The sequence below is a fragment of the Euprymna scolopes genome, chromosome 30 (genome assembly GCF_053919585.1).
Source record: "Euprymna scolopes isolate OS-2025 chromosome 30, ASM5391958v1, whole genome shotgun sequence".
Classification (NCBI taxonomy): Eukaryota; Metazoa; Mollusca; class Cephalopoda; order Sepiida; family Sepiolidae; genus Euprymna; species Euprymna scolopes.
The window spans coordinates 11,001,988-11,027,176 of record NC_136511.1 but is presented as its reverse complement, the minus strand read 5'-3'; the positions used below and the strand labels follow the sequence as shown (position 1 = coordinate 11,027,176).

Sequence of the window (25,189 nt, the reverse complement as noted above, 5' to 3'; positions counted from 1 at the left end):
AGTATCTGAAGTCGTCGTTGATCTTTACAGAAAGGAGGAGAGTATGCACACTCAGCATATTTTGAAGATTGCTACACGCAGATGTCACATTGCGGAAGGTGTTAGTTAAAAGAAATTATTGAGAGATGGGTGGTCAGATTTAACTTTCAGCTAACGGAATTTGGCGAAACCACGCGACTTCCGGAAGAAATATCTTTCTCTATTCGGCTGACAACTTAAGCAGGCGGCAGCGAAACTGTGCCGTTTCTAGACGAGCCTAGTGAAGATGGGTCGGCCAAGTTGAACATAACTAGAAAGAAAAAGAGAGAAATTATCTATCAGATTATGCACCTGTTTGCTTATCTCAATTTATTTCCCCGTAGAACAGTCATTATTTTAAAGTCTAGAGAGACATCACCATGTTTACCAAGAAATTAAACATCAGCGTCCGAATGATTGTATCTAAAGACGATCAACAACATGGATTTCTAACGTCAACGGGTGTGAATTCTTTTATAAAAGCCACCATAAGAAGGAATGTAGCAAAATTATCCTGACAAACTGTACTAACAGCAAAATTACATTCTTTACTGTAGAGAAGCTTAGATGCCGGAAAAAAATATCTACTTTAAAAGATCCTTCCCCTTTAGAATTTCCTTGCTGATGTCTATCTCCCTGGCCTTACCAACATGCAAAAAAATTTAATGTAATGTGAATAAATAGTTTATACTACTCTCTACTTTAGATTGGTCCCTATAAATCTGGCCCGTAATCACAGAAGCTTATTACGTTTCAATGGCATTATGCTTATTGTTTAGGGTTGAATAAAAGTGTCAAAATTAAAAAGAAAGAAGCATGTGACGTCTGGTTATTTTGAAGGTGATTCCACAAAATTAGTGAAATACACAATCTTTTTTTTTCATAACCGTTTTGAATGCACCTCGTATATTACTTTTCTATTTTTTTCTACAACGTTATTGTAATTTGCATTTTATTTTTCAGCAAGAACAGTATGGTGGCATGAGAGAAGTGTTTCGAAAGACACTTTGTCTGTTAAAACTTTTGGCAAAAGAAAACAACGCTGTCCAAACGCACATATTTGACCGCCTTGACGTCCTGCTTGACGTCAGGGTGGCTGAATCCGACTTGGCGATCGCCTTAAAAGAGGTCAGTGGCTTTTTTAATGGTTTAAGATACGTTTTGCCTATCTGTATGAACGCTTTATTTTCTTTTTAACTATGTCCCGTATTGGATTTTGTATTCAGTAAATACATAAAATATACATTACTAACCTTCATAAGAATTGTCCGGTTTTCTGCTTGAAAATTGCCTTAGAAAATATTAACATTAAAAAAAAAAAAACGCAGCCATTCTTTGAATTATTTATATTATTCTCATCTTGGGTGATATTTGCATAACGCTTCGGTCGACGTAATTTCCGAACTTCTTCAAGTGTATCCCCATGGCGTAACAGATAAAGTACTAAATAAAAATTAATTTTTAAGCGACACTCTTCTAGAGGTTTAAGGTTCAATCCTTAATGCAGACGATAGGAGGAATGCAAATACGATTTGCTTAAGAGTTCTATCCGGTTATGGCTTACGGAATGAGAGCATGCTACTCCTATGGATTAAATAAATGGTTTCATTCGAAATATTGTGCGGACTTCAGAGTTCGGCAGAAAGATTCCAGCGTTCGACAAGATACACCTGAAAATAGTCAGAATCAACGACAGTGAAAACATCGTGAAAATAACAATCAAGATGAGAACAGTAGTTTTAATAATACAACTAATACAAATAATCAATCCCATCTAAAAAAAAATACAGAAATATAACAGCCATATTTTATTAAAACTTGGAATACATACCGGGTATGTGTTTAAAATTCGGGTGATATTAAAGTCTATGTTATTTAAAGAAAATATGAGAGATCAGTGGTTTTCTTCTTGCTTTGTATATCTATATTTATATTAGTTTGTCTCTCTGTTCCACGTTTCTCGAAAACTATGTGCCGAGCATGCGTAGAAGCGTACAAGCGTATGAGCCAGGCCTACCTGCGGTGAAAAGCGAACTCGGGATCTTTCGATTGCAAATCAAGTCCACTAATGAACTACACTCATCTTACCCCAAAGTGACGATTTAGTTTCGCTCAGTGGCTATGAAAAGAACAAGCCGATAAGTGATTCGGAGGTTTTTGAAATACGCTTCTTTGATAATGTGTCTCGCGTTATTGCATTTTCGTATCGTGGCGTGTCGATTCGGCGAGAATGTTCGGTCCTGCTTGAGAACGTGTGTGTCGATTCAACGGTGTTTGTTCGTGGTGTGGCGTATCGATTCGGCGGTGATGTTTGGAATTGCGTGGACGACTTTGTTAAAGATCGTGCTGTCACTTGTGAAAACAAATATATATATATATATATATATATATATATATATATATATATATTATGGCGCTCTCTCTCTCCGTCGTGTACCGACAAACTACTGGACCGATCTGGAAGAAATTTTATATGGACTTTTGTTATGACAGCGTACAGCGAACTAGCTGATAATGGTTTACGTCTGATGCACAGTTAGGAATTGATATGAATTAGTACATAACGCAAACCGTCAATTTGTCATAAAGCACTGATTCTATGTAAACAGGCTATAACTTTTGCTATCTTTTAACGAATAAAAATTTAAGAGCTGTCTCTCTCTCTCTCTCTCTATATATATATATATATATATATATATATATATATGTATATATATATATGTATATATATATATATATATATATATATATATGGGCGTTTTTATTTTGTCTGTCACTCTTTCACCCATAAGTTTTGTTTTCAATAAAATTAATATTTAAAAAGAAATACACTGTAAGTTCTTCTAGAGATTTAAATAGTACTTTTGGTTTCTTATATCAAGTGGCTCCATGCCTTGTCTCGAGCGATTCAATTTAATAAAACTTAGAAACGTCATCCGGCGTTACCCGGTAATTACTAAGAACATTTTAGTGGTCTGTCATGATTAAGTTACTGTCATTCTTACAATAAAACTACAATATTTTCTTATTATTTTCTTTTATCTTTTGTTCTTATTGTATATTTAACTATCAGGCACACCCGGCGTTTCTCGATAATGAATGAGATAATATATGTACCACTGCCCTCCTCCCAGTGCTGAATTCTATTTTATAATTTTGATAATGCTTATTACAGAGTTCTGATTATGACGACCATTCTTACAACTTGATAGAAAACAAATAAGACAATGTCGAAGAAAGAATTAAAGTTGTATATAAAAAGTAGACATTTTTATTTAACCAGAATATAGATTCAATATAATTTGGCTCTCTATAATGATGCCCAAATCTTAAGTCTAGTACGTGAAAAGAAAATGAAGGAGATGACAATGATAATTATGTCTTGTGAGTTCGGTTTCGGAGGAAATTGTAACGAACATCAATGAAGATCAGCAACTGATATTTATAGTCATAATTCGGAGTAGAAGGATGATAGGAGGTGATTACATACCTATAAATCTATGTTCGGTCATTCCCTTCTAGGTCTAGTCCAAGTTTTGATATTCAGGATACCATTACTTCTTTACTCCAGTCAAAGTTAGATGGCTTTTTTTTTACCAGACCCTGTTGGGCAGGTCGCTTAAAGAGCATTTTTTTTTCAACCCCGATCCTTGCTTGGTCACTTTTGATTGTCACCCTTCAATCTTTTTTTTTTGACAGATATTCAATCGGTTTTAGTGGAAAAATCTTCCATTAAATTTTTGCCATTTTTTTTCAAATGATTCTTTGTTGTCAACAGATTCTTTAATCATTAATTATCAACAAATGTCAACAGATTATTTAATCATTAATTATTAACAAATAAGAAATCAAAACTGTTTTGTATAATTGGGATTTAAACAAGTTATTCTGAAACAAGTTATGAAAAACATTAGTTTATTTATTAATAAAATATATATTTATTACAAAATAAATACCATAAACAAGTAATTAAATCAAACAGTTTTTGTTTAAATGGAATTTTTTTTAATAAATTTTAATTTTAGACTAATTAAATACAATAGTAATGGCGTATCCAGTACAGAATATTGTTAAATAACTTATCATCCGGCCAAAATATATTAGGGGATTTTTTTTCGTCAACACCAGTCAAAATATCCGACTACAAATTTACATGCTATAGCACAGTTTCGCACTTTCAATTTAATCACAATTTTTGTAGAGCGTCAAAAATGATAGAGTCTGTTCTGGAAAAGACAGACAAATATAAAATGTCCGATCAAGAACAAGGGAGACAGTTACTGTCATTGATTCAGCGCTGGTAGCCATTCGCAGGGTACGGTTGCGAGATTGAATAGCATCTTTGCTGGTCGATTAAACGGATGAAAAAGTGAACTTGAGATCAGAACCAGGTGCTAGAGAAGAATCGAACGACAAAACCAGTTGACATTGACTGTGGCGGGTAAGCGAGGCTATGCCTGGGCCCGGCCTTGCAAGTCACAGTCAGACATGTGTGCTTAGCATGCGTAGAGTTTGAAAAAAATCGACCTCTATACCAACGTGAATCGCGGAGTCATATCCCGAAATTGTATTTAAATTATAAATGCGATAAATTAACCTTTGGAAGAAATTACATATTTGTATGAATAAAAATAGTTTTCTGTGCTGTAATTCAATTTAAAAAACACTCCTAGTATTTTTGTATTAAGAAATCAGTTTTAGATAATTATAGATGATGATGTGTTTGTAGATGGTGAAAAGAAAATGGCAAAGATTTTGATTGAATTAACTCAATAATATTTCCAAATGTTTTAGATGAAGGTTGATAAGTTGGATTATTTAGACTAACATTCTCATCTTGAGTGTTATTTTCACAACGTTTCTTCAGGTCCCTCTTGTCGAATTCGTGAATCTTTCTGTCGAACTTGGAAATCGAAAAGAGACCTGAAGAAGGACGGGGCTTACATCATCATCCGAAATGTAAAAACAACACTCAAGATGAGAATAATCCAAGTAATTCAATTATATTGTTGAAATTGCGATTTTTCTATTCCTACGTTTCTCAATTCTTTTAATTGAATTTTTTTTTTTAGGTATTCGCTGGAAACCAGACAACCTGTTTAAAGATTCACCCTCGACAAATCCAAAAAATCGTCAATCGTGCCGCTGAATTGCAGGAGAAAGCCCCCCAGTTTCTCGACCTACTAAGTATGATCGTCAAGGTTCTAGGAACAGGGCTCACTCTAAAACGAAACCAAGCCTACGTTATGAAGTACATTATGCAGAATTACAAAAAAGTTGCCTTCGTACTGGATTTTCCCCGGGAAAACAGGTTTGAATATTACGTCTACGTATCATTCGTTTTCGTTTTCGTTTTCGTTCTCTCTCTCTCTCTCTCTCTCTCTCTCTCTCTCTCTCTCTCTCTCTCTCTCTCTCTCTCTCTCTATCTATCTATCTATCTATCTATCTATCTATCTATTGATCTATCAATCTATCTATCCCTATGTATCTATTTATCTATCTATGTATGAATGAATATCTGTATGTATGTATGTATGTATGTATGCATGTTTCTATTGCTCTCTCTCTCTTTAGCTGTCTCTCTCCGCTTATTTCTCTATTTATCTCTCTCTTGCTATATATACATATATATATACATATATATATATATACACACACATATATATATATATATGAATGAATGAATGAATATCTCTATGACTGAGAGAGAGAGAGCTAGAAACATGCAAGTCTCTCTCTCTCTCACTTTCTCTCTCTCTCTGTCCCTGTCTGTCTGTCTGTTTCTCTCTCTCTCTCTCTTTCTTTCTCTCTCTCTCTCTCTCTCTCTCTCTATGTGGATATCTCTCTCGCTCGCTCACCTTCTCTCTTAAAAGTTTTTTTTAGTGCGTATGTACAGAGCTTCGAATTTATGCAGAAACTAAAAAGCTATCCATGAACAAAATTAATTTCGGTAACAATGAGAAAACACCCTAAAATGCTTTGAATATTAATAGTGTATTAATATAACAACCAATCACGTGGTTCCCGCTCAAACCGTCACTAAATATTTAAAAATATTCGTTTGTTATTTCATACTCATCCTATAAGGTCACTCCGAATGGATCACAAATAGTAGGGCAAACAATGAGTAAGGTAAGTACATCGGCCAGTTTCACTCAAAACTTAAAAAAAACTAATAAAAGAATTACAAAAGAATCCAAGCAAAAAGATGCAGACAATATATGTCTTGGAAAAAAAACTATTTCTCTATCTACATATATGATGATGATTGCAACGTCTTGTCAGACGAGTGCCACTCTCTCGGTCCATGAGCCCAAAAATGACTTCTATCGCCACAGGACCATTTTAATAGACACATGCCTGAGGGAGTATCTGTACACAAATGATGTTACAGAGTCTTAGCTTTGTACGACAGCTAAGTCTCTCTCTCTCTCGGTTCAAAATGTTGAGATCCAGCAACAAGCATGAGCAAGATAGCCAGCAACATGTTAAGCTGCAAACCAGCTTAATGCGGGTACTGGTCTCCCGCTTTATGGTTTTTTAAATCAGAGATTTGCTTCTGCACGGCTTACAAGATCCCCCTCCACCCCAACACACACATATATGCACACAAACACACGGTGCTAGTTGGCCGTTGACCCCGAAAAAGGGTTCCTATATATATATATATATATATATATATATATATATATATATATATATATATATATAATATTTAAAAGTGTCTTTGTGTGTACGTGTGTGAGTTCCTTCCTCAAAGTAACCAAAACGGCTGAGCCTATTTTTTGCAGATTTCATTCAAAAGATTTTTTTTATATCTGGCAATGTTCTTAGATATGTTTTTTACAGAAATTTATTCGTTAAGTATCGAAAATCGAAAAATTCTTAACTTAAAAATAAAATAGTTGTTTATTTATATAGATAAATAAATTTTAAAGGGGCATATTTTATGTTACACCGGCTAAGAGAAATGATAATATCTCATTTTGTCTTTAAAACAAAAATAGATTCATGGTCATCTGGAGATATAGTTCGATCACAAATCGATTATATATATATATATATATATATATATATATATATATATATATATATATATATATATATATATATATACATTCTTGCAGGTAGACCTGACATTTCCCGGGATTGAAAGATGATCAACGAATGTTTCACCCTCCCATACTTTATTGTCATCAGAATCGGTAAAATCGCCTATTTTTTCAAACCATCCCCGCAGAATTGCACTGTAGAGAACCTACTGCTTATGTTATAAAATCATTTTATATATAATGGCTTGGATTAAAGTTTAAAATGCAAATATCAAATATCATGGTTCAGCTGTGCTTTAAAAAGAAACAGTCGTTTCAAACGCGCACCTGTCATATCAAAGAACCTACTGTTGATTTTATATGACTAGCCTTTCTAGTTGTGCGATGATATTGGCTTGAATTAAAGTTTAAAATGCAAAAGTCATCTATAATGGTTCAATCGTGATCTAAAACAGAACCATTCATTTCGAATGCGCCCCTGTCATATCAAAGAACCTACTTTATCTGTCTGGCCTTTCCGCTTATGTAGTAAAAAAAAAACTTTCAAATATACTTGTGATGTTAGGCTTTATAATGCATTACCTTTAGTCACAATCGCCGATTTCCTTGTTTCCAGATTTTTTTTTCGATTATCGATTATCGATATTTATCGAAGACATTCCAATAAAAAAAAACTTATGAACACTGCCGGACATGAAGGAGATTTGTGTGAAAATTATATTTTAAAAAAAAAGGCATAATATTGCATAGTATTGCAAAACTTAATGAAGCATAACATGCTTATAACCAATATTTTCAACTAAACATGATATACTGTTTGTTTGTATTTTCATTATTTTAGAGAAAAGATCCTCATGAATCCGTCCATGATGGAAACTCTAAGATATTATATAAGTCTGCTGGATCTGCTGGCTGCCTGCGCCGAGGTGAGTCCCTTTCATAACCAATACCACGTCATATTGCTTTGGTTTTATCTTTTAATATGTCTTGCAGGTATTCATCTATGAAAATCGCTCGAAGAAAACGTCCACGTGCTATATTTACATAATCGGACGTTTTGAAAAGTCTACCTCATCCACCTTGTACTCGAGACGTTGCTCCATCTGACTAAGATATATTCCGATTAATATAGCAAATACGGTATAATCACGTTGACACGCCGGTTCTCATCAAATCACCGAAGTTAAGCAACATCGAGCCTGGCTAGTATCAGATGGGTGACCATTTGGGAATTCTAGGCTCTATATGTGCCCCCCCCCCGCTTATTTGAGCATTGCTTTCAATAGTCCTGAAACTTCCACTTGCCACTTTGGTATTTAACAACGCCGACTCAGAAATGGTGTGGTTGAAGATTGCGCAACTCTGTTCACAAATATTTCACGCGCAGGCATCCTTACAGTAGGTATCCGTAGCCTGTCATCACTGAAGGAAACTATCACTATAGCAAATTATGAAAAGTTGTCGACGTGAGTCTTTCATTTCAAAATCTGTAATAAATTACACGGATTAATTCAATAATTTCCAAAATGGCGTTATTAAAAACAATTTTGCGATCAAATCTCGTAATATAACGTCGTCGCCCTAATATTTGACACTCTGCCTCTTTCTTTTGCTATTTATAAACTATAAATACGGTTTACTCAATGATTAGAAATTCATACAAAAAAGTCAACTTATGAAGAAAATGTTTGTGTTACTCTAATGAGTTTTGCATAAATTTCATGTTTATTTAAAATAATTAGCTTGTGTTTCTACTGTCCATAAAACATTTGTGATTTATTTGAATGCCTGAACAGGGACACTGTAGCAGTTTTATCATTGTAGATATATTTTCTTGGGCTCATTATATGCAATGTCAGAACATTTTTATGCGTGTGGGTCACTTCAGTGCAAATCTTTTTCAATTTTTTTCAATAGTCAGCAAAATAAACGTCATAATCCCTTTTTTGCGGTTAGCCATGACAAAGCTAGGTGAATTAAGAGACGCTGACAGTATATTTTTGTATTTTATCTAGGGCATAACTACATTGACACACCAGTTCCTATTAGATTACCGGAGTTAAGCAACCATTGAGCATGGTCATTGAGATGAGTGATCTTTTGGGAATACCAGATGTTGTATATCACACAAAGCTATGGGCAATAAGCATCGCCATTCCATAGTGCCTAGTAGAGAGTTTGATCCACCTGATATTCGGTTGTTGCTGTCAATTTTCGGTCTACAAACTCGAGATTTGACATAAGGGGTATTGAGATTTGGGAAAATCTTTTTAATCACTTTTCGACGAGAAATTTGGCTGTCAAAGGGTCAAAGTTCAACGATTTTACCTCTGAAAATTCTATCAAACTCCTCTGCCAATTTTCAATCTAAACACTTGAAATTTTATATGTACTTGTACATGGATCAAACTTTTTAACTTGATTTGAGCCCAAAACAATAAGTGTTAAGGGGTCCAAATCGGGGTAAAAGTTTTAAAAGAATTGACCTCTCAGCCAATGTTTGATCTAAACATTTGAAATTTTACATAAAGTGTATTCAGAGATAGGGCAAGCTTTTTAATCGGTTTTCGGCCGAAAATTTGGCTTTCAAGTCGTCAAAGCTCAAAAGATTTAACTTTTGCGGTATCTAGCAAACTATTCGGCCAATTTTGGGTCTAAACATTTGAAATTTTACATAAAGGGTATTCAGACATGGACCAAGTTTTTTTTTAAGTTGAAAGAGTTGACCTTTGCAAACTCTACGAAAGGTTTTCGCCAATTTTGGATTTAAACACTTGAAATTTTAGATGTAGGTTACCTGAACATGAGTTAAACTTTTTAACACACACACACACACACACACACACACACACACACACACACACACACACATATATATATATATATATATATATATACTTGTTTATTGTTATATAAACATGTTTACATCCCGCTGCTACAAACAGCTACTTGTTTCAATCAAACAACAGATATCATCAGGCAGCGACTTGACTATTCAAATGTTCAAATGTTCAATGAATAACCTTTTATATATATAATAAGTATTATCAGCTCTTTTTATTGAGCACTATCTAACAACCTCGTTGAATTAACTAGTCCATTACTGTTGAATAAAAAAAACCCGAGTATATATATATATATATATATATATATATATATATATATATATATATATATATATATATATATATATGCATGCATGCACATAAAGTTATAGACAGTACATAGGGCCCGAGCAAAACTGGGCTAAACTGCTAGTAATTCTATAATCATAGAAACTATCAGATCCTGAAAATAATTTCACAAAACATCTGCTATAACTATTCAGTTGAACCTGAAATCATAAAATTGATCAGCCATCTCATAAGATGTACATCAATCACGCAATTGTCAAGGGTCTACGATAATGAATCACGTGCAAAAGAGATCTAAATTATTGCGCTTAAAAGAGATAATTGCGAGTCTGAAAATCGCTTTTTTGTTGGAGTCTCTGAACTAGCAGGCAAATAACTCGCTTCCGTTAACACTCTTAATACCAAGCAATAAATAAATAAATAACACTTCACAATAATGTCTGTCTTAACATGATTAAGATCAATAAAATAATAATCGGAAACTAGCGGCACCTGTGGAAATTCCACAGAGGACTCATTCATATGTAATATATTGATGTTGGCATTCTGTAGATGTTCAGCGAAAATGGCGACGCTATGGTATTATTGTGGCTTTTTTGTTAAAACTGCAAAAGTATTTATCCAAGCTAGCAAGGACGTCCGGCGTAGCCAGGTCGTAAAGTACGCTTAAATATGATATTGTAATTCCTGCAGATTTTGTATATATTATTATAGAGTTAATGTTGTTATAAAATTGCGATTTCAAAAATAAAAAATATATCTATATGAATTGGGTTCATTAGCTTGAATCGAAACCGAATCCCAACAATATATATATATATATATATATATATATATATATATATATATATATATATATATATATATATATATAACTTTAGTTCCTTCAGCTACAATCGAAACCGAAACCAAATCTTATGAATAATTCTTGTTAAAAGTATTTATAAAAAAATAGTTTACTAAGGTTCCATCAGCTAAAATCGAAACCGAAACCAAGACTTATGAAAAATTCTCGATAAAATTATTTTAAAAAAAAATAGATTATTAGAGTGCCATTAGCTATGATCGAAACCGAAACCAGAACTTATTAGGAATTCTTAGCAACATTATTTATTAAAAAAATAGATAACTTACGTGCCATCAGCTACAATCGAAACCGAAACCAAAATTATGAAGAATTCTTAGTAAAATTATTTAGAAAAAAATTAAATGACTTGAGTGCCATCAGCTATAATCGAAACTGAAACCAAAACTTATTAAGAATTCTTGGTAAAATTATTTATTACTAGAAATGGAAGTACATAACAATTAAACGATCTGGATGTAAGTATGGCACAGAAAATAACACACGCTATCAATCATTCAAACACAGTAGTGTTTGAAGATATGATTAAGTGGCAGTTAAAGTCATTTAAAACTGCTTTAAAGCCCCACCGCTCACTCATTTTTCGACCAAATTTCAAACAATTATTACAATTTATAGATCACCTTCTCATCTATATTGTGAAAATAAATTTTAATTTTCGTTCAGTAAAACGAAAGTTTTGATGAATTTACTGGTGTTCAAAATCGTAAAAAACGTAAGGAGGTGAGCGGCGCATTTTATGACTGGTTTCCATAGCAACCACGTCGCTTCAGCGACTACTGCTGCTACCAATTCACCGCTCTCGCGAAAAAGAAGTAATAAGGAAAACAGACAGAATAAAAGGGAGATAAGTTGGAAGGTATTTAAAGCAGACGCGTGTCGTACATTATTATTACATATGTGTATGCTATGTTTATGGGGGCAAAAAAAATAAGACTGAAATTAAACAAAGAACAAGTGAATTTACTAGAAGCCTGGAAAAATCATGGATTACAATAGAAAAATGTGAGCATGAAAAGTAATATGATTAAGCTTAACCATGAAAAAGTAAAGGACTAGTTGTTAAAACTGGAAAAGAAAAGGACAAGATATTCTAGTAAAAAAATATAATAAATTTATAACTTAAAATATTGCAGTATTAAGAATTTTATTTTTAAATTCAATTTATAACATTATATAATCAATAAATAATATATAGATAAGAATTTCTTTTATTAAACTTTAAAAAAAAACGACTTTATTTGCTGCCAGGAATGATATCATTCACGCATAGCGCAAAACTAATTATTTTCATAACGCAACAACGTGTCGCCTTGGAAGTCATCATTCGGCGTTGCTAACTGTTATTACTGGAACAATGTTCGAATCATCTTGCCTTTTTTTTTCCTAATTCCTGTACACCCTTACGGACTGAACATTGTTTAAAAAAATACATTGTCGTTTATTTTCTTGGTTTATTTGCTTTGCTTATTATGCTTGTTTTCATAGGGCGAGAATATGTTCATTGAGTCCTTGTGCCAGACTATCCTTCCATTTGACGACCTTCTGTGGATCCTTAACAACCAGCGGATTGACAATTGTCTGAAGAAGCCTTTTCTCCGGTGTCTGCACCATGTTTACATGAAGAATTCGGTGGCTGTAGTGGAAACAGGAATCGGAGAATTGCCTCACGACACGTACGTAACAAACAACAAAGAATTATACACATTTCATTTATTTTTCTTTATGTTAGATGGTTATAAAGTTGGGGATCCTTTTAACGTTAATCTTTTTCATGATCTGGTCCCATTTTTTTTTTTTTAATATGTGCAAACGAATCTCTTTTGTTTTGTTTGGATTTACAGCATATCGACACATTAGGTCATTTTATGCTGAGTATATATGGATTTACAGCATATCGACACATTAGGTCATTTTATGCTGAGTATATATGGATTTACAGCATATCGACACATTACATCATTTTATGCTGAGTATATATGGATTTACAGCATATCGACACATTAGGTCATTTTATGCTGGGTATATATGGATTTACAGCATATTGACACATTAGGTCATTTTATGCTGAGTATATATGGATTTACAGCATATCGACACATTAGGTCATTTTATGCTGAGTATATATCGATTTACAGCATATCGACACATTAGGACATTTTATGCTGAGTATATATGGATTTACAGCATATCGACACATTATGTCATTTTATGCTGAGTATATATGGATTTACAGCATATCGACACATTAGGTCATTTTATGCTGAGTATATATGGATTTACAGCATATCGACACATTAGGTCATTTTATGCTGAGTATATATGGATTTACAGCATATCGACACATTAAGTCATTTTATGCTGAGTATATATGGATTTACAGCATATCGACATATTAGGTCATTTTATGCTGAGTATATATCGATTTAGGGGGGTACCTCATGCTTTAACCGACATATACGAAGTACCTTAGTTTTATTGATAGTACACACATGGAACTCTAGTCCCCTTCGAAGTAATCTCCTCCGGCTGCAATGCATTTGTACCGTTTCAACAACTTTTGAGAGGCCCCATGTAATTCCTTTTGTGTGAGCGTGCCAATGATCCTTGTCATAGCCTCTTTCATCTCCTCAAGTGTCTCATAATAACAGCTTCTAAGGTTTTCTTTGAGCTTAGTGACTAACCAAAAGTCACAGGAAGCAAGGTCTGAACTATAAGGAAGGAGAGGAACTATCTTCATGCCCATCTTTTTGACATGACAACGTCTTTCTTTCTTATCTTCTCTGTGCACCCTTGGAACAAACTTTGCCAAAATCTTCGACATCTTTAGTTCCTCGCCAATAATTGTGTGTACAGTTCCCACACTGACATCAAACTGCACATTGTATCTATCGACACACGACGGTCTTTATCCATGAAATTCTTTATTTGGCCAATCAACTCTAGTGTTCTGACTTCATTTCTCCCCCCACACTTCTCATCATCCCTCACATATTCCCTGCCTCCCTTGAATCTCTTATGCCATTCGAGATTTCCAAAAGCAGTCTGAAGCATTCCATAGGTTTCTGTGGCATTTTTCTAAGTTTTAAACAAAATTTTATTGTATATCCTTTTTCTTAAGTGTCCATACGCCCGGATTGCATTTTTAAATTCACCAGGCCAATTTTGACAATCAGGCTTTAGTAGGGCGTATTCCAGTTCTTGCTGTAGCTGTTCATTTGAACCTGAAATCATATAAATTGGCCAATTATCTCATAGTATGTATAGCAATAACATACTGAATTTTCAAGAATCTACGACAATTTTAAATGTTTGTACAAAAAATGTCTGGAAATTTATTTAAGACACCTCGTAAGTGATACATTATTTTTAAATTATTTGATGAAGCAAATTTTCAAGGTTTAAAACTATAATACTGTTTTTATAATAGATTTTTAATAATTTGTCTTTATAAAATCTATCTTTCGTTGTTACAAAATAAGTGTAATCAGAATGCGTTTAATTTGGAGTCGAGTTTCATATGATGTACAAATTTATATGGTATACAAATTTTATATTGTATACAAATTTTATATGATATACAAATTTATATGGTATACAAATTTTATAGGGTATACAAATTTTATATGGTATACAAATTTTATATGGTATACAAATTTATATGATATACAAATTTATATGGTATACAAATTATATATTGTATACAAATTTTATATGGTATACAAATTTTATATGGTATACAAATTTTATATGGTATACAAATTTATATGGTATACAAATTTTATATTGTATAAAAATGTTATATGGTATACAAATTTTATATGGTATATAAATTTTATATGGTATACAAATTTATATGGTATACAAATTTTATATGGTATACAAATTTTATATGGTATACAAATTTTATATGGTATACAAATTTCATATGATATACAAATTTATATGGTATACAAATTTTATATGGTATACAAATTTATATGGTATACAAATTTTATATTCTATAAAAATTTTATATGGTATACAAATTTTATATGGTATACAAATTATATATGGTATACAAATTTATATGATATAAAAATTCATATGGTATACAAATTTTATATTGTATACAAATTTTATATGGTATACAAATTTTATATGGTATACAAATTTATATAATATACAAATTTATATGGTATACAAATTTTATATTGTATACAAATTTTATATGGAATACAAATTTTATATGGTATACAAATTTTATATGGTATACAAATTTTATATTGTATACAAATTTTATATGGTATACAAATTTTATATGGTATATAAATTTTATATGGCATACAAATTTTATATGGTATACAAATTTTATATGATATACAAATTTCATATGCTATACAAATTTTATATGGTATACAAATTTCATATGCTATACAAATTTTATATGCTATACAAATTTGATATTGTATACAAATTTTATATTGTATACAAATTTCATATGATATACAAATTTATATGGTATACAAATTTTATATTGTATACAAATTTTATATTGTATACAAATTTCATATGATATACAAATTTATATGGTATACAAATTTTATATTGTATACAAATTTTATATGGTATACAAATTTTATATGGTATACAAATTTTATATGGTATAGAAATTTATATGGAACACAAATTGTATATTGTATACAAATTTTATATGGTATACAAATTTTATATGGTATACAAATTTTATATTGTATACAAATTTTATATGGTATACAAATTTATATGGTATACAAATTTTATATTGTATACAAATTTTATATGGTATACAAATTTTATATTGCATACAAATTTTATATTGCATACAAATTTTATATTGTATACAAATTTTATATTGTATACAAATTTTATATTGTATACAAATTTTATATGGCATACAAATTTTATATGGCATACAAATTTTACATGGTATACAAATTTTATATTGTATACAAATTTTATATTGTATACAAATTTTATATGGTATACAAATTTTATATGGCATACAAATTTTATATTGTATACAAATTTTATATGATATACAAATTTTATATGCAATACAAATTTTATATGGTATACAAATTTCATATGCTATACAAATTGTATATTGTATACAAATTTTATATGGTATACAAATTTTATATTGTATACAAATTTTATATTGTATACAAATTTATATGGTATACAAATTTTATATGGCATACAAATTTATATTGTATACAAATTTTATATGGCATACAAATTTTATATGGTATACAAATTTTATATTGTATACAAATTTTATATGGTATACAAATTTTATATGGCATACAAATTTTATATGGTATACAAATTTTATATTGTATACAAATTTTATATGGTATACAAATTTTATATGGCATACAAATTTTATATAGTATACAAATTTTATATGATATACAAATTTCATATGCTATACAAATTTTATATGGTATACACATTTCATATGCTATACAAATTTTATATGGTATACAAATTTTATATTGTATACAAATTTTATATTGTATACAACTTTTATATTGTATACAAATTTTATATTGTATACAAATTTTATATTGTATACAAATTTTATATTGTATACAAATTTTATATTGTATACAAATTTATATGGTATACAAATTTTATATTGTATACAAATTTTATATGGTATACAAATTTTATATCGCATACAAATTTTATATGTTATACAAATTTTATATGACATACAAATGTCATATGCTATACAAATTTTATATGATATACAAATTTCATATGCTATACAAATTTTATATGGTATACAAATTTCATATGCTATACAAATTTCATATGCTATACAAATTTTATATGATATACAAATTTTATATGGTATACAAATTTTATATGATATACAAATTTTATATGGTATACAAATTTTATATGGTATACAAATTTCATATGCTATAAAAATTGTATATGATATACAAATTGTATATGATATACAAATTTTATATGGCATACGAGTGTATATGATATACAAATTTTATATTATATACAAATTTTATATGATATACAAATTTTATATACTTTTGATGAAGATAATTTTGATAGATAGTATCGATTCCATTTACGACGACTAAGAATTACAAGAAATCTTCTGAACCACCGATAGTCATGACTAATAAGTAGAACTAGTACAACATCATATTCTTTTCATTGTTTTAACTCTCGAGTGTGTATCCGTTGATATCTTATATGCTTTTACATAGAGTGATGTGGTTCTCGGTTTATTAACTGTGTCAAACTGTATCGGATATATTCTCGAGAGTCAAATCAGTGATAAGAATATGCTGTTGTCATAGGTCTATTTATAACTGCTTGTAGTTGTTTTGCATAAATAGCTTTCAAACTTTCGAAGAGTCGAAAAGTCAGGCGTTTTTAATTTAAGGAGGATATAAAGTGGAGATCTTGGGTTTACTTTCAGCAGCCGCGTAACTCTCGCTTCCTTTATTTTGTCCTTTAGTTCTCATATTCCATAAGGGATGTTTCTGACAATAAGGGAAAAAATACTGTTTCTGAGTAAAAATCTATTCTATCTAACACTTAATGTCGGCAATTTTTAAATCTTGAAGTAGTATTTTTTAAGATCCTTGCATTAATTAACTACATGCCTTGTCTGGGGTGATTTCCACAAAAAGTAAGTATTTTAAAGAAATATCTGTCGAAAATGTGTCTACATTCTAGGATATCCAGTAAGTGTCGGCCTATCATACAGATATTCTATTGTGTGTTTCGAATTTGGTAATTCAATATCATTGTTCTCTGTCTGGTGTTTCTTGGGCAGAACATATTGAATGATTTAACATTACGTATTTTTATCAAATTATTTTAATATCATTTCTTTGAAAAGTTATGATTAACGTAGCTATTCAAAAACATAATATGTTTTATATTTCTGTATGACTATTATTATTATTATTATTATTATTATTATTATTCATTCTTATATATACAAACTCTTTTCATCAGCAACACTCGGATTCCTATTTTGCCACAGTTGTAATGAATGACTTTCATTGATGAATAACTTTGTTTTAATAAACTCTTAAGACTGGCTTTCACTCCAAACCTGAAATAGAAAAAAAATAAATCTGTTGATAACGTCGCCAAAAGAAATAGATGGTGCAATCCTCTATCGATATAGGACCATATACGTCCTAAGATGATGGCTTCACGTTTAACATCTAACTCTTCAAGTCAGTTTTCTCTTTAAACACGTCTAAGTACATCCGAGAAAAACTAACTGGAATTCAAAACTAGCAATGTACAAAGACTTGAAATATTAGACATCACTACCATTTCTTCTTTATACGAATAATGCAAATGACATCAGTATTTTTCTCAGAAATACGACAAATAATTTACGGTCAATCGAGTGAATTCTGATAACTTTAAGATTATTTGTTGCTACTTTTGTTGCGTAATAAAACCTTAGGTTTTTATATTCTTGAAAAAAATGAATATTTGACATTTTTTACACATGTTTTAATGTCAAAGAATTATTACAGTAGCCTCGTAAGATGGGACATGTATTATGATCAATTTTATAATGCATTATCATAGTTACCCCGTCTTTCAATATCAGTATGGTCTCGCTTTGCAATAACGCACATAAAGATGGCTTGAGACGGAAAAAAATGATTCGACACAGTTGCAATAATCAGTGGGATATCAGACGTAAATCAGCAAGATTGCACGATGAAATGACTGTTACTGGAATTATCTTTCGTTTACGTTTTGCTGATGTTTTCACCATTGAGAAAATATAATTGTCAAGCATAAGGTCTAGGGCTTTGACAACAGCATATTCTTTTTATTGTTTTTACTCTCGAGTATATATCCGACACAGTTAGACACAATTAATCAACCGAGGATCACATTACTCTGCATAAAAACATATAAAATATCAATGGGTATATGCCTGAGAAAAGTATATGCTGTTGTCATCGCCCTAATAAGGAGAGCGGCATTTTCAAAAACATCTTGCAGAAAACATAAAATATGTTACAATTTGTACCACGCATTGTTTAGACCATGATTTAAGGGGTCAATCAAATGAATGTTGATTAGTTCAAAATAAAAAATACAGATCGAGAAATATCATCACGGTATAAAAAATAATCCTAATTGATATTTGTTTTTAATATTTCATCATTTTATTTATTTTTCTGTTTGTTCTTTTCGCATTTTATTTATTTTTCTGTTTGTTTTTTTCGCAGTGATTTGTGGGAATATTTATCCAATGTCTCAGTCGACATGAATCGACTAACGGATGGAATAAAAGAAGATCCCGATAAGATCGCCATCCATCTCAAAACTGCACCGGAGAAAAGGTGGGTACAATATTAATTAATACGCCTAAGCAATTCCATTTTTGTGCATACGTTATCACCGTTCACCTATTTCTTTTTTTAAAAGACGGATCGCATTATAGCCAAGGATATAATGCATAAAAAACGTGTTTTTTTTTAAATTTTATTTGAAGACGCTATTGCATTGAACGTGAAACTTGAAATAAAATACATTTTATTGTCTATCGAAGATGATACAATAATATCGTGGGGTTTGTTTTTGTGCCTGACGCTCATAAAATGGAAATATGACACTAACTCCTTAATAGGATTTTGAAGATATATACCCATAAACAGCTATACCCTTATATACGGCTCACTATACATATATATATATATATATATATATATATATGTATGTATGTATGTGTGTGTGCATATATAAGGATATATATACATATATATATGCTCATATATATATATATATATCCTTATATATATGTGCCCACACACATATATGTGTGTTTGCATATATAAGGATATATATATGTGTGTGTGTGCATATATAAGGATATATATATATGTGTGTGCATATATATATATATATATATATAAGGATATATATATGTATATATATATATATATATATATATATATATATATATATATATATATATATCCTTAGGTTCCTTAGGCCATTCTTGAGGTGAATTGTTCTCTGTTGATTATCCAGTTTGAGATAGTTAACCCTTTCATGATTTATCTTCTCGCCCTTTGAGAAGGGCTATGTTAGTAGAAAATCTTCTGAGTTGCTTCTATTCCGATAGGGCTACCCAAGGATTTTTGTGGGCCAGATCCAACTTTCCTAACCTTGTGTCACATCTTCCTATCGTGATAGGGAGGATAAATATTCAGCTACACTTTGAAACTACATTTACATGAGTAATTAGATAAGTATGTTTTAGTTTGAACAAAAATGACAGAATAATACCGTGGGGTCTGCGTTCGTGCCAAATTCCATACAACAAAATATGTCGTAAATTCCTACAAGATTCCTATGGCTAGATATATATCGAAACGAGATTACACAGAATACTTAGATAAATAAGTTTCCATTTGAACAGGAGGAGTGAAACAATATCATCGGTTCCGCATTCGCACTGGGCGCCCATTTTATGGAAATATGCCACAAAAACTTATGTTTTGAATGTAGCCTTCTTCATAATCAAGTAGGATTCCGAAACTATCTTAACAAGAATACTTCGATTAGTATGTTTCAGAATGTACAATAATATCATGCGGTCTGTGTTTGCGCCAGACGTCCATAGAATGTAAATGTATCACACGTGTTTTTAAGACTCATTGACTGTGATAATAGAATATTTTTATCATTCTTTTGACTCTCAAGTATATATCGGACATCGAGAACCACATCCGTCTATATAAAAATATATAAGATGTTAAGGGATACATGCTCAAGAGTCAAAGCAATAAAAAGAATATGCTGTTGTCACAGCGCTACTCATAACCAGATATATTCTGAAATTACGGATATGTAGTTATGCAGTTGATTGAGATTGTCGGACTGACTTCTTCATCTTGTTTGTTAACGTCACAACGTTTCGGCCGTTTTGCCCTCCGATCTTCATCAGGTGTTTTGTATCGAACTGGGGAACCGTTTGTTAGGAGTCTCGAACCCAACCTTTTATTATTATTACGGGGGTACCATGTTCGGACTCCAGTTAGGCTCTGGGACATAGTTGCTGATTCTCTGTTTTGAATGTTACTTTTTTCACTGCATTCGTTCAGGATTGAACTCAGCACCTTTGGGTAACTGTAAACTTTGATACAACGTCTAGGACCACTATCAAAGTCACTCCAACAATCTCAATCAATGAAAACGCCTCATCTCAAAAATACAGACAATTACTGTAGTTATGCAGTTGTTGATCGTTATTCGTTTAAGCACGATAGTAATGTAAAATAGGCGAAGGATACTACTGTGGAATTTTCATGGGTCTCACCAGTAATTTTATGTGAGGCCCATGCCAACTCCGCGTTCAGTTTGCAGGCCATTGTTCTAGAACAGAAAATCAAGTTATTCTTTTCCTACTTTGTGAAACCTTTCTGCGCACTCCGGTATTAGAATGCTCACATTCTACTCAGTTGCCATTGCGAAGGATGCCAATGTTGAGAGGACCGAGATATTTAGCGTGAGTGTGTAAACTACGGTCTGCTGCTGCTGCTGCTGCTGCTGCTGCTGCTGATGATGATGATGATGATGATGCAAGTGGTGGTGGTGGTGATTTGTAACATTAATTAATAAATAATATATTATTTTTTAGCACAAATAACGACATATATAGGGATCTTTCGAATAACATCGCCACGTTTCATGCAATTTGTCTAAAAGCTGTAAAGTGTTTGGCGATGCAAAATTAAATGCATGTTTGAGATGGTATTTTTGTACATAATTATGAAGATGAAGCAGAAAAAAATATATGTACATAATTATGAAGATGAAGCAGAAAAAAAAGTCGGTTTGGTTTAAAAGACAACTAGTTTACAATTCATATTATCTATAACGGTTTCATCAATTCAGAAGACATTTATTTTTCCCCCACTGCAAGGGCTTAGACACCAGGGTCGGACAGTAGAATTGAGTAGTCAGCTCCCCCGAGAAAAGGGCAGCCCCGTCTGCATTTCTTGGTAAGGAGGGTCAGGCGATTGGCAATAAACTAACCCCTTCTCAAAGAGAAAAGGCAAAGCCAGAGAGTGTGGACCTCCTAGAACTGCACATAACTAGCATGACACCTCAATTAACAGGGACAAGATCATTACAATGTTTGATTGATTTTGGAACGGAGGATAAAATCCCTAAGACAATATAACAGGTTGGCTCTTGATTTTAATAGTCTCGGATTTTAGTCTCGTCTCTTGTCAATCATGACAAGAGGCAATCCAGGAAGTCGGATATATTGAAACATTTGCATCTCGACTGTAACTGTTAATATCTGTACACTAAATGAAAAAGTGCACAGTATCTAATCGCTCGTGTATCACTACGCGAGTTTTGATATGCTTGTGTTAGTCAATCATACCATGTACTGATCACTAGGGCTGTGACAACAGCATATTCTTTTCATTATTTTGACTATTGAGTATATATCCATTAATATCTTATATGTTATTTTATATAGACTGATGTGGTTCTCGGTTGCTTGACTGTGTTTTACTGTGTCGGATATATACTTTAAGAGTCAAAAGAAATGAAAAGAATATTCTGTTGTCACAGCCCTACTGATCACTACAGCAGATATTACATGCTTATATGACAGAAAATAGATATCAATTACTTCTACAAATGTATTTAAATATTTTTTTTAAAGCGTTTTAGCCATTTTTGTAATTCTATACAGGAATGCGTCTTTAAATGTTAAAAGCTAAAAACGATGGGCTTAAACCCGAACACTGTTTATAAACATGACTAACCGATTCGTTTTGTAAAACAAATTCATTTTCTTTTTTCTACTTCTATCCTGTTTTTTTTTTGTTTCCTTCTCCAGCGGCGCTGCGAGCGCCCCAGACTTTGAATCGTCAGCCTATGGCACCGTCCTCTACATTCTGGAAGGAGTCATGCCGTTTCTGACAACATTCTACAAACACTTCTACTTTCCAGACAACGATGCGTTTGGAAATGAAGTGGATGACACCGATCATCTGGCCAAAGCTGTCGTGGTGAGATTTCCCTTTCTTTTTTTTTTCTTTCTATTTATCAAAGTTTTTCATAGCATGGGTAATTTCAATCTTAAAAGTTTGTGGTAATTTTTGTATCGTGCATGGATTAAGAGATATATAAATGTTACTGCGTGATTTTATGCATCCACTGATGCTGAGTGTGCTAATTAACTAATATGATAGGTTGTTATTCACACTTTATCGCAACCAACTATCGCGTGTTTACCAGACAGAGGTTTATTTGACCTCTAAATGACCCTTTTTTTTGTTTGTTTTTGGAAGGAATAGGTCCTTCCATTTATTTGTGTTAGGAATGCATCTAGTTTTAATCGGAATGTTTTTCGCTTACATATTAGATTATATCATACATGCCCTTTTTCTCGGCAGCAATTGTTTGAAACCTAGCATAGTAACATCTAAAACTGATTTAATTGAAAAAACGTTGAATAGTATTCTGGGCAACGCCGAAATTATTGCTGAGTGTACACACACGCTTATGGAGCTGGGTTCACACGTGTAAATTTTGTTGACAAGTCTTCAAACAAAGAAATGTCATAAAAAAGTATAACTATGGGGAAGAATGTACAAAAACTTGGAATTCAACATTATTTAGTTGACCAAGTTTCGAAAATGTAAACAATCATTTGGAATGTGGATTCGATTGACAATTGAGAGATGTGTTGGTAAACAAATGGAATTCGAAAAAAGAAACGGCGGAGGAAGCGGTTCCTGGTCATCCAATCGTCAACAAGCCACTTGCTATTGAACATCCTCTCCTCTCTCTCTCTCTCTCTCTCTCTCTCTCTATATATATATATATATATATATATATATATATATATGTATATATATATATATGTATATATATGTATATATATATATATATATATATATATATATATATATATATATATAGTTTAGTGGAAATGGTAATTAATAAAAACTGAAGAAAGTGCTCAATACTGTTGTAGAGTAAATATGCGTTGGAAGCTAAAGACGGCCAAAACAAAACGGCCGGGTAGTTGAAACAATAATGTAACTTAACAGAAAGATACGGTAATAAAAAATATAAATATATATATATATATATATATATATATATATATATATATATATATATATATATATATCCCTCCCTCCCTTTATAGCATACTGTGAAAGTATTTTGGAGAGAATAAATTGTCACTTTTTATATACACAAAATTGACAGTGTTTGTTATATACGATTGATGAAATAAATAGACGATTAAAGAATAGAACGTAACAATTAATATTTGTTACCGTTTGTTTTTCACAGATGTTTTGCGAAGTTATCGGCCCTTTATTATACAAACCAGAACATATGAAAAACATGGTGGCCTGCATTACATCTGTGGTGCCGGCATCCAATATGCCAAACTCGGTAAGTAATCTGTTGTCTGTTTAATTTCTTATCACTTTTTCTCTAATGATTTTTCTACCACTTTTTCTCTTTCGTCTTTTACTTATTTCTCTTTTCTTTCTTTTTTCTTTCCTTTTTTATATTGTTTTCTTCTGACCATTTTTCTTACTTTATTTTTAACTAGCGAGGGGTACCCGGCGTTGCCCGGGTGTTTGGAGGTGTGTGTGAAAACTCCGGGGGGGGGGGGGGGTAAAATAAAAAAAATGTTTTTGTAGGTAAGTATGAGGATCGAACTCGAACTGTTGAAGCAAAGTTGTAAATTAAAGTGTGAAAAAAAAAAAAAGAGTGCGATGGTTTTAACGATTGGGCCACCGCGAGATGCTAACGGAAATACGTTTGAATTTATTTAATTACTTGGATTTGGCAGGTGCACGTTTTAATAACTTAATGAGGTCAAGTTTAACTGCGGGATAGTATTTCATTTACTGCGGGAACGCTTTTTGTAATTTTTATTTTCCTAAGATGTTATAGGAAAAAAACTAACCCACATGCGGCGAGCGACAAATGTTGAATATTTATCTTCCCGAAGTCGAGCAAATTAAATAGACAGGCGAGCTTCGTTGTTAACTCTGAGATATTACGATTTATATGTGATATAA

At 31.7% G+C, this 25,189-nt stretch overlaps 1 protein-coding gene across 6 annotated transcripts in view; it reads left to right on the top strand.

The window, feature by feature from the left end:
- The window catches only part of LOC145254652 (inositol 1,4,5-trisphosphate-gated calcium channel ITPR3-like), a 1,190,449-nt gene that overhangs the window by 888,108 nt on the left and 277,152 nt on the right, over positions 1-25,189 (top strand). For all 6 annotated transcript variants that reach the window (XM_080113294.1, XM_080113292.1, XM_080113293.1 and 3 more), the window contains exons 35-41: positions 982-1,146; positions 5,091-5,329; positions 7,912-7,996; positions 12,558-12,745; positions 19,340-19,453; positions 22,978-23,149; positions 24,447-24,551. In XM_080113294.1, the coding sequence (XP_079969420.1) occupies positions 982-1,146; positions 5,091-5,329; positions 7,912-7,996; positions 12,558-12,745; positions 19,340-19,453; positions 22,978-23,149; positions 24,447-24,551 (1,068 nt within the window). The remainder of the gene's footprint in view (positions 1-981; positions 1,147-5,090; positions 5,330-7,911; positions 7,997-12,557; positions 12,746-19,339; positions 19,454-22,977; positions 23,150-24,446; positions 24,552-25,189) is intronic.